General features: G+C 41.9%; 1 protein-coding gene across 1 annotated transcript; it reads right to left on the bottom strand.

Annotated features, from left to right (window-relative positions):
- Positions 1-736: 736 nt before the first annotated feature.
- LOC125286635 (T-box transcription factor TBX22-like) lies at positions 737-7,670 on the bottom strand. The gene is made up of 8 exons (XM_048231847.1): positions 7,496-7,670; positions 6,980-7,142; positions 5,939-6,040; positions 5,044-5,218; positions 4,760-4,924; positions 3,591-3,655; positions 3,217-3,302; positions 737-2,324 (listed from the first exon to the last, which is right to left on the bottom strand). Exons 1-8 carry the CDS (start codon positions 7,668-7,670, stop codon positions 1,714-1,716), a joined length of 1,542 nt encoding a protein of 513 aa, XP_048087804.1. The 3' UTR covers positions 737-1,713.
- Between the last annotated feature and the right edge of the window lie 4,196 nt (positions 7,671-11,866).

Raw genomic sequence — 11,866 nt, 5'->3', positions numbered from 1 at the left:
TTATTATATATAAAATTACCACATTTAGGTTGTTTTAAACATTGTTTTATTGGTATTTTATTTTTTTATAAAACATTACTTACTTTCCTCTTATCAGTCTATGTATCAAAACTTAAGCACTGATGGAGTTGTAAATTTTTTCTGATTTATAGTGATGTATGCAAGTTGTTTGGATAGGTGTATAGATTGTCTGTTGTGTTCTCTATGCATGTTTTACACTGCATATTTGGGTAGATCCCCAAACTGCATACTTGCTTTCTTCTGCAAAGCCACATTTGACACACACCCTAGTAATAACCACCCAAAACAGTTAAGAAAACAGAAGTGGAACATTACAACTAATACGACCAGTGTTTCCTGTACTCAAGTTGCACTCTGCCAATCATGTCCAGTATGCCAACATACTTAATACATGTTTTAAAATTATGTGTGAATGTATAGAAAACATGACCGCGTTTGTTTTGAGCATTTTGATAAAGGGCGAGGCATAGATCGGTTTATATATTCTTTAGCACATATTTGGCATCCATTGTCAGAATTATATCTGTCTTTGTTAAGGCAAATGGCTGTACTCAAAGCTTTATTAATCTTTAGTTATGAAAAATTATAGTGAATATAATAAAAAACCTGCTATTGTCCATAACTTCTCAACGTGCATGGACACACACACACACACACTCACTAAACAGAAGAATGACCCAAAATAAAAATGGAAACTGACCTTTTATGACCAATATGTATGGAATGATTAATGTGTATTGTCTTGATACATTACAAATCAAAAGAGAACATTATTTGTGTGAAATGGCTGCAATAATGATACACCCGATTTTTAAAATATTCATACATTTATCAAAACACCCAGCTGTTCTTAGATGATGCATCTGTCCACTTACATTGTGTCCAGTATTATACACATACTTAATGCATGTTTTAAAAATGACTTCTGAAGAATCCTGTGTTTATAAACCTTAATTGAAGCACCAAGACCCCTTGTGATTCTGCAAATTACCCGAAGTTCATACATTGAACATTGTCTCAAATATACACAGTATATTTAAATAGTCTTCAAGGCAGGAAAAGTCTTTTTGTGCAACTCAATCTGTGAATGACAAACCTCTGAGATTTTGCCAATATCCAAAAAAACATTCCTCCATTCAGCATTTGTCTTCCTTACCTTTTTCCTACCTTTCTCACCCTCAACTCCACTTCACAACATTCATTTTTCATTCTCTCTTTCTATCTGTTTCTCTCTCTCTCTCTCTCTCTCTCTCTCTCTTTCTCTCTCTTTCTCTCTCTCACTCACACTCACACTCTCTCACACACACACACACACACACACGCAATCTCTATCCCTCTGTGGCATGTCCAAAACCACTGAATACTTTCTTCTTTCCCTTTGAGAGTACAATTGCGTAGCTCAATGCCAAAAAACATTACTCCACTTTTGACATATTCAGCTTCAATGTGTGTGCGATTAACTGCGCTGCCAGTCCACATAATACGTCCATTCTGCCGACCTCTCCCTGGCTGACCCTCAAACATGGGGATGATGATGATGATGATGATGATTATGATAAAGAAGGCAAAAAAATCATGAAGGTATTCATCCCAGAAGCTGTTGAAACTCAACTGTCCTCTGGTGTTTGTGTTCTTTGGTAGCCATGACAACCTCATGACAGCGTCCCAGGCAGCAGCGTCGCGGGTCAGATGTCAGAGGCAGTGGTTGATGGCCGGGTGCCACAACGCTGCCTGGCGCAGGAGGCTCTCAGTCTGTGTCGCCGACGATGCGGCGGTGGCGGCAGCGCCTCCGCCATTGGCCAGCTTGGCGTGCTGCCGCGCCAGCGAAGACAGCTGGGGCGTCGTGGGCAGACCGCAGCCGTACAGGCTGTACGGCGAGGCGAGCGTTGATGGGAGGGGGTCATGATGCACTGAGTTGACCCCTGACCCTCTCAGCCCCTGCAGGTGGAGGAAGCAGGCTGACGATGCCCCGGGCGGTCCCTGCAAACACTGGCCCCTGCAGCTGGCCACCTTCTTGCTGTGCAGGGCGGACAGCAAGGGGAAGTCAGCCGCAGCCAGGGGCCGCAGCAGCCCTTGGTATCCCCGCAACCCCTCGGCACCATGGGAGTTGTAGGCACGCGCAGCGAGGAGGCTGGTGGCGGGGGAAATCTTGTAGCAGAACGGGACGGAGAGGCCATGGAGAGCCGAGTCGGAGGCGCAGGACAGGGCAAAGGGGCCAGAGGAGGTGGGGCAGGTGGACGGGGGCAGGAGGCTCTTCAGGGGTGAGAGGCCCACACAGCCACCCGGGGACCCAGAACTGCCATCTGCCAACAGAACATTACAAAGATAAAGTGAGATTTAAAGGTAAAGGTACTGTAACTGGAACTTAGCATCACTACCTGATAATTAGTAAATAAATCTGCTATCTTTCCTCCACGATGCTTTTTTATTTTTTGATGTAAAGGTTGAATCTGCAATTCTAGTAGAATGTTATTAATATTTGCAATTACAAATTACACCCCTCCCTTCCATGCTCATGAACCAGCATGTTGATTACCTGGAATTGTTTAGGCCCCAGGGCTGAGTGTGTGTATGTGTGTGTGTGTGTGTGTGTGTGTAATATATATATATATATATATATATATATATATATAATCATTTATTTATTTTTTTTATTTTTGTATATTTATTTTATTTATTTTTAGCGCACACACAGAGAGGACAGCGAGAAGACCTAGAGGAGTATTCACTGATTTGGACATAGGACCAGAGTTTGAATGAATTGGACTGGATTTGAACTGAAATGGATACCAGAGCAGAATCATGGACTGTGCCTCTAATGATCAGCTTTACAGCAAATAACCCAAGAAAGAGATTTTGAGTAGAATAATTATGGCTTCCTCTAAGGGAAGAGACTGAAGAGCCTTTTTATATGATTGTGAAATAAGAGACATTGGGTGGTTCTCACAAATGACTCATAGACTTAGGAGTGCATGTGAGAGAGTGATGAATCATGAGTAAAGATTCTTCAAAATCAAATGTTAATAAAATAAAATAATCAAATAAATTGTTTCCCTAAAGCGTCAAAAATCAGACTGAAGGAAAAGACATTTAACTGTCACTGATTCTTCAACTAAAATTGAGCATTCATAGGCATGGCATGTTGAACAACTGTCCTTTATAGCTTGTTAAAACGACATAAATGTTTGTCTCAACCTTGCAGCTCCAGCGCAAAGGGCTTGAAGTCCAGACTGATTGGATTTCTCCATGGATACGACTCCAGGATCCCATCCAGAACCCCCCTAAATCCCAAACAAAAAAAAAAAAGAGAGAGAGAGAGATGCTGAGGTAAGTAACAGAAGGTGAAGTAAATGTTAAAATAATACATTGCTGTGCTGTGCCAGTATACAGTTTGTCTCTCCAAAACACGAATTTAGACCTTATTTCACAATAAAATTGTGTAACACTTTCAGGTTGTTTAAGTTATTAAAATGTTCACATGTTGATCTGCACATGAACAGAACATATAAAATTATTCATGCAGCAGTATTATGTTTCATGTGAACATTTAGTGAAGTCAGTTACATTACCTGTTTCTCCCTGGGTCTCTGAAACCTTTGGCGAAAGGGTTTCTGTCAATCTTCAGTTTGGTTATCTAAATCCATGGTAGCACAGCAGAATGAAAAAAAAAATGTAAAACATATATTGTCAACTTGGAGGAGATTTTGCAGTATTCAGAAAAACCAACAATGACCTCAGCTTTTATGGTGTGAGGTTGACCAAAGGGAAGCTCTGTGATCCTCAGAGGGTCTGTAAATTTCAGAGCCACCCAGGGCGATGTGCCATGTCAAACAGGCCCGTTTGATAACAGGGGACTTGTTGGGCATGATTTTATACGGGGCTTTTAACTGTGTGGACTCTGCTGGCTTGGCCGGCCAGCGCGACAGCGGTCAAGCAGTAAAACAATCTTTCACAGTAAAAAAGTGGCCACTGATGAAAAGTGTTGGCAGACAAGCTCAGGCCAGGCGTGTGTGTGTGTGTGTGTGTGTGTGTGTGTGTGTGTGTGTGTGCATGCATGAGCGCATGCCATGTTTATGTTTCTGAGTTTTACAATAGTGAGTATGTGTGTGTGCATTCCGATGTATATGTTCAGTCACATTACAGTTTGTGTGTGCCTGTGCGTGTGTGTGAGAAAAATATACAACTAAACACTTGTTGAGTTTGAAGCTGTGTGTGTGCGTGTGCGTGTGTGTACGCATCTGTCTGAAAGTATGGATGTCTTTGAAGCTCCGAGACCCTCTTCTTTAAATATGGCTCCCAGAATGTGCTTTACATGTTCAGAGCCGCTGCCTGCACTGCCTCTCACTGTGATTTACTGCCTCTCTGAGTGGCCTGCAGAACTATGACCTGTTTATGTGCCTATATGAACCCGATATGGGCCAGCTCACTTTTATTGTTGCTGAGGCTCTTCTGCTATATAAAGCCTGACAAAATCTATCAGCATTTATTGTTTTATTTTTGTACCCACAGACAAATTGGATCCGTTTTATGGAATTAAACAGGGCATATTTGGCTTGATTAAATCATTTCAGCACATAAATATAGTGTAAAGAAAAAGTAAAGGTCTGTCATGATTGATGTGTTCCTAAAATAGCTACATCATATTTATATGTTAAACATGACAATATATCTATACAGTCCATGGTTACCTGAAATATTAACGTTTATGTTATTGATTAAATTAAGTTATTACATTTACCTGTTGGTTCTGGTACGCTGTCACTGTGGTAAACTGGGTTTCTGAGAAGGAAAAAGTATGCACGCCTTCAGCCGGCAGAGACGGGATCTGAGCAAGGTCCAAGCGGGGGTCGTGCTCAATTACATGGACGCGTGGCTTGTACCTATGCATTGACTGCAGGATGATCTGAATTTGTGGAGAGGTGAAAAATATTGGTCAGTCACCTTGTAGTCCTTTCACTGCACTCGGTCAGCATTCCGAATACATCAAAAGAACGTGAGGTGAAGTGGGCAACACTGACATACATGGCCTTTGTCGTCCATCTCATTGTTGGTGAGTTTGACACGGTCAAAGCTGATGACCTGACGCATCCACGTCTCCCCCGAGCACGGCGAGTCGGGGTGAACATATAGCCGAGGCGCTATGCACGAGTGATCAGTGTTTCCCGCCACCATCCACTGGGAGCTGTGATACACGTACCTATCAGCGCAGCAACAGGACACAGACTTGGTCATGTTAAAAACGTAAATGTAATTTTGACTGACAAGCTTTCAAAACAATGTCGAGGAACAGTATTGCGTCCTGAACGTTAGTGTTCCCATTCAAATTAATTAAATTAGGTCTACATTTAGCCAGCAGACTATTAGGCCTAATAATTTTATATAATTTACATAATAGGCTACGTCGAGTCTGTTTGTGAACAAATAAAATAAAAGTAAGGTTGCTGAAAATACATGTGCCAAATGCCTCAAAGTTTAAATGATAGTCTACATCAAATATGACGGTGCTACGTCAAACATCGGCTAGGCCTATATTTCGATATATTCTCCAACAATTTTCGTTAACTGTAAATGACTATTCATATTTTTATGTTCGTAAAGCGTTTAGGTATCGACGGCTTCCAGTCCAAAATACATGTCCAGAAAGCAGACAAATAAAGTCACAAACAACCTATACCAACATGTAAAAAGTTCAAATAGTGAACCTTAAAGCAACTGGAAAGTCAAGTAGGCCTACAGAGATTCTAACGTCAAACAGCTGCGATATTGCATTGGCAAATTCTTCACATAAATTAAGTTACTCCAAAACATCACTCACAATAGTTAATCATGTTTTGGGATACTGTTAAAACGACTCAATGCTGTGAAACAATAAAATAATAAGACTAAATGTACAGGATGCGGGTGACTGGTGACGCACCTGTATCTCTTGGAGTCCACGGGCATGATGTCCATGGCGATGTAATATTGTTTGAACGGATCCAAGTGTCTTACTTTTACCCGAACCGATGGAAACATTCTCCTGCAGAAACATCGCAGTCACTTTATATTCAAAAATCTTTCAAATAAAATGTACAATACTAAAAACGCCACATTACGACACAATGAAAAATGAAAGTAGGGTATAGCCTACAAGAGGGCCCACTGTTTATCATTTGTTAAAAGGGACAAAAAAGTTGTAGCAATTAAAAAGGCACATGGAATGGCTCTTGGAATATAACTTTAAAAGGTGGTCTTATAATTAAAGCCAACAGTTTGATTTACGACTACAGTTATTTGTTCCAACGTCGTTGTAATGCAAATTATAACCAAGTGCAGGATGATCGTGTCGTGCCTTTATAAACAACGAAATATTTAACTGATTTTAGTCTGCGCGGTAATTGCAATGGGAAATACACAGTGGAAATACGTCCCGCGTTTCCTTTGTATTTCACCCTGTCTTGGTGTAGCCAATGTCAAACATAATCCCTCTGGACCATGTAATCACGTTTCCTAAAGGTAATCGGAAAGTTTTGCCCTGCTGTAATCCGAGCATCGCCTTTCCTCCCCATGAACTCACACTCGAAAGTTACCCTTCATTCCAGAAGGCTATAGGATATTTAATATAGAACTGTAAAATCATGCCGTATTTACCACAAACCGCCAAACATCACCAAACTATGCCAAGCTTTTTTACATTTATATCCTAGTTTTTTACATTAACATCCTTACAAGTTCCTACATTGAGAAGTTGTGTCACTCAATATCATAGGCTGTAACATGACTGTTGTCTGAGTTAAGCAGGTGTGATAAACACATTAATAGTCTTGTACCAAATTAGAACAATGTTTCTTGTACCAAATTAGAACAATTTAGCATGCAAGTAAAATATACATTAGGCCTATATTGAAGAAAGGTTTAAGATCTCCACCCCCTTTACGCGCAGTCGAATAAGTGATTCTTGGCTGCTGTCAAAGCTTACCTGCCAGCTTTAGTGATTATCATTTCTGTGCCAATTTCGTGGAATCGGTTCCACAAGTCCGACCCTTGAAGTTCCATGCGCACCTCTCTCTCCGATTCCGGATCGCGTTCGCTGTCCACGGGCTTCCGTAAAAGCAGGGACGCCTTCCTCCGCCTCTCGCTTTCTTTGGAACATCACACACCACAGTAAAAAAAGGGATGCTGCATTCAGACTAAATGACCATGTCATTTCACTGTTATATGTAAACACAAGTAACGTGAAACAAGTTTACTTTTATTCTTTTCCATAAACTTAACGTTACAAACTTCAACGAATCAAACGAAGTTATGATTCATGTGTCATGTGCCAGGTTTGCTTATAGCCTTCTCGGATAAAATGTTTGAAATACAGCCTAACTGTGCTGAAATTCGCCCGATAGTGTGATGAGTTTAACCGTTAATCTTCTCGTGCGTAAAATTAAATGTTAGCAGCGTGACTCCATGTTCTAGACTTCTGTAAGCTGAATGTGACACTAACCCTGCATTTCCCCATCGGCGATCATGGTTCCTGCTGACGAGCTACGCTCCTTCTCGGGCGTTGAGTGATCCTGCAGTCGCTCATCCTTTTCGCTTTCTACTTTCACCCGTTTGCAGCTTTTCCCAACCAGCGCCTCCACGGAGAAGGCGTGAGCCCGCGAACTCAGACCCTGCATTCTGGGCCAGCAAGTCGCGAGCGAGCCTCCGTCGTCAGTCGAACTTCCTAACTTGTTATCGTGCCTCATTCAGGACGCAGGGCATCCACACTTCCAGCTGCACTCTCACTAGGACGTCATGGACACACAAGTTCACACGTGTCTCTTCTGTGCCCTCACATTTAAATTGTCAATATTTTCTCTCCGTTTCCTCAGGTTCAATGGCTCCCACCCTCCCAGCCGCCGTCATCCCCTCCCTCTCTTATTTGCTGCTGGGTTGGAGACCGGCCCTTGTTGTCAAATAGCAAGGCTCCAATAGGAGTGAGGATGGAATCATGCAGCGACTCCCAACAGAGTAATGTACTGCTGCTTCCGAATTTGCTGTAACTTGACATCCGCCTAGTTCAGTTCAGAGTGTGTGTGCTGCGCTTCATGGAATACATTTTCTGACCAGTAGCATAGGTTTCATTTGGGAAGTTGAGAATCCATAAAGCCTAATTTCGATGAATTCGTTCAACTGACATGTTTAGTTCTTTACTGCATTTTCAATAGTATACTAAACAATCTTCAGTGGCATATATAGCCTACACACAGTAAATATACAGTGTTTAAAATAATCATGTATTGTTTAATTAACTGGCAGCACTTTGTAAAGGTAACCAGAAAAGAATTTAAGCGCAAACGGCCTATCCAAAGTTAGCGTTGGTTACATGTGATATGATGATACCTTAACATTATTGATACTGTGAAGCGCTGTTGTTTGCAGATAATCATTCACATTTAATTCACATTTAGTTGCAACATCTCTGATTAAATGATACCTTCGGTGGGCTATGAAGTGCCCTGTCCCCAGCCCATGGCAAAGGTTCCAATTAGGCTCCTCAGATTTAATTAGGACTAGGCCATGTCTCATAGTTGAAACAGCAATCTGTTCATCTTTCAAAACTGCAGTCCATGACAGGATATTGAATACAGGCCGTGTGAACGAGTTGAATTTTGTCACACCCACTTATCTAAAATCATCATCCATTTCCTCCAAACACACAAATCGCAAAAACGCGTGGAAGGCTTATGCCATAATCAGAAGTCAAACTTTTGGACCCGGCTTAATCCGTTTGTGTGTACAGAAAATGCTACGCTTTTACATGCCAAATGCAGATATTCGATATTTGACATGGTATTTATGAAACATTTTTGTTGGAGCTACCCGTTTGACAGATTGTTTTATTAGTAGGGGCGGTAAGCAGAAATCACTTTGCTTTTATGTTACTTCAAATTTGAGCTTAATGGAATTTATGCAGAGGAAGAGAAGGAAAATCCAGGGACAAATATTTTATTCCAGCTAACTGGCACCATCTGGAACGCGTATTTAAAATATCTCCATGAAACTCACTCTTTTTTCGCTTGAAGCTAACATTTCCTATATTAATTTGGGGGGCTTTCCGTGAAGCAAAGTTCTGTCTGGTTGTCTCCTTCCCCTTCCAACCTTAGTTCAGGGCTTCCTTACCCGGTGCAGAGCTCCTGTCTGTTTCTCATAATGTCATAGCTATCATGTGAAGTTTTCAGCGTCGGCAAAGCGGGCGTAATGACAGGTTTGGATTATTAAATTACTGTCCGACATGAAATAGATCCGTTTTACACAAATAAAGAAGAACGAGGCTTATTAAAAATGTTTTTTAATCACAGAAAATAATTCCACTGAAGAAAAAGCCAAATTGCAGTTGTGTTTATATGGCACGCTTGGTTTGGTCGCTGATGGTTTGGGGCCTCCGCTCTGACAACACACACACACACACACACACACACACACACACACACACACACACACACACAAACATACCCTGCGCAATACCTCTGTCAGTGCCTCTGTCAAATCAGAACATAAACATGTGAATTCTTCTCCGTTTTTTCAGGACGATCTGAAGTAGTTTTGCTTTGTTTCGTCTATAGTAAGTGCATCCAAATAATTTATCTGAACACTTTTATCTGAACACAAGTATTTCATTATTTTAAAAATCTTTCTTGTACATTTGTCTGCAGTAAACAACTTGGAATAACAATCTTTTCAAATGTCGCCTTCAATGAAATTGAGTGATAAAACTGGTTTGAAATGCACTACTTCATTCATTTGTATTTAATGTTGATGTCAAGTGCTGTGCAAGCACAGTTGTGTATTTTCATAGTCTGTTTTATGGACTTTTGTTTATGCGATGTTCATTCTCCGTAATTTTGTCTTTTCACATTTTGTTATGGAAATGTACAAGGACAAAGGAGAATAGTAGTCTTACGCTACGGTCTATTATGAGTGTTGACCTCAGTTTGTCTCATTATGTTTAACCAAACACCTGATTGCTTTTGTTTGATTCGTTTGTATTTAAAACTTGTGGCAACGGAAACCAGACATGCACCACATGCAGGTCAATTTAATACGAGGTTAGATTGCCATTCAAGCGGAAGTACGCTTGATCAGTTGTAATTACCTAACTTCCCAATGATTTGCGAAACTCAAGACGACACTTCCACATACGGATTATCGAGGCTTAGTTTATCCCTATCAACAATAAATATCTGTCCATGAAAATATGACCGAACACAGCCTATATGCACACTAGTCAGAAATAACAAATAAAGCTTGAGTTTTGAGCTTAGGGTCAAATATTATAGGGCATAAACGTGTGTGAGGGAGACAATTCTCCTTTTAAGTTTTCCTTTCTCTAACGACCCACAGGCAGTAGGATAACGAATTCCCTCCGTCCTTGTAGGTTTGCTGGCTTCCAGATGTTTCACCAGACACCGTAGGGCGAGCTCTACCTGAAGTTATCATGTCCTGACTGCGGAAAGTTGGACCAAGCTCTATACCCCGCGTTTTCGCCGTTAGTCACCGGCGGAGCGTGCGGTAAACAGTGATGTGAAATGAAGCGTGAATGACTGATTGCTGATCGCGGTGTTTGTCCAGCTGATGCCTATCGAATCTGATGGTCAATCTGTGAAGGGAATATGACACTCCCGAGTGTAGACTCGTTAAAAAAGACGTTGGGATTTAATGTTGTTTATTTTAGAGTATTACCCTAGCATAACAACAACTCCAAAATATTATTGTCTTGTCTGCCACTAAACCAAATGTAAACATCACACACACACACACACACACACACACACTATAGTCATAACCAATCATTTTCATTCTCAGTGTCAGCAGGACTTATGTTTATTATGGAACACAAATTTGGTTATTGCCACCCGCTGCTTACATTATCCTCTCCCCCAACTAATTTGTTTCCCTCTCTCTTCCCCTCTTCTGATCACTCCCTTCCTCTCTCTCTCCTCATCTCTCTCTTTCACTCTCTCTCCTCTGGTGACAGCTGAGGGGCGGTTGACGATCTGGCCAAAAATGCAGGCTTCTGCACTGAATCTGCCTCTGTAAACACACAGTCAGAGAAAGAGAGAGAGAGATGGAGGGAGAGAGAGAGAGAGAGAGGCTGGCTGGAATACACCCCACACACACACACCTCCCAGCCCTCTTTGCCCAGACCGGGCGGATGTTAATTGGCCACAGCAGTTTTCCCAGGTCGTGGAGAGCCAAGCCTGCCAGTCGCGGCGCTAACTGAAGATGACTGCTCCCAGGATGGTTTGCTTTAGGGGCTCCGGGCTGACACTGAGCAGAGAGGCCCCCAGTCCCGCTCACTCACCCCCTTACTCACTCACTCCCTCACGCTGCCACCTGGTGTGAGGAGGGGGAATAGATGGCCAGGGCTCCCCAGAGCTGAGCTGAGGTGAGTGGGGTGGGTCAGGGGATTTTTTTCACCTCTTTTACCCCAAGCTCACTAGTCTCAGTGTGTGTCTGTGTGTGTGTGTGTGTGTGTGTGTGTGTGTGTGTGCGCGCGCGCACATGCCAAGGCAATAAGGAGTGCCAAGCAGTCCAGTGGAGTGTGTGTTCAGAGGCACAGCCATGTTTATCCAGCACTCTCCCTAACTGATACTTAAATGCATTTTCCACTTCCGCTGGGAACACACAAAGAAAAACACACACATACTCACAAACACACACACACACACACACACACATATATATACACACAAAGGTGTGCACATACAGTATTTACACACAAAGGTACAGACGAATACACACACACTCTCTCAGACACACACATGCATAAACATATAGAAATGTACACTCTTTCTTTCTCTCTCGTTTGCTGACACACACTCAGACACAC

This window comes from Alosa alosa, chromosome 21 (genome assembly GCF_017589495.1).
Source record: "Alosa alosa isolate M-15738 ecotype Scorff River chromosome 21, AALO_Geno_1.1, whole genome shotgun sequence".
NCBI lineage: Eukaryota > Metazoa > Chordata > Actinopteri > Clupeiformes > Clupeidae > Alosa > Alosa alosa.
This window is presented reverse-complemented; position numbering and strand designations above follow the sequence as displayed.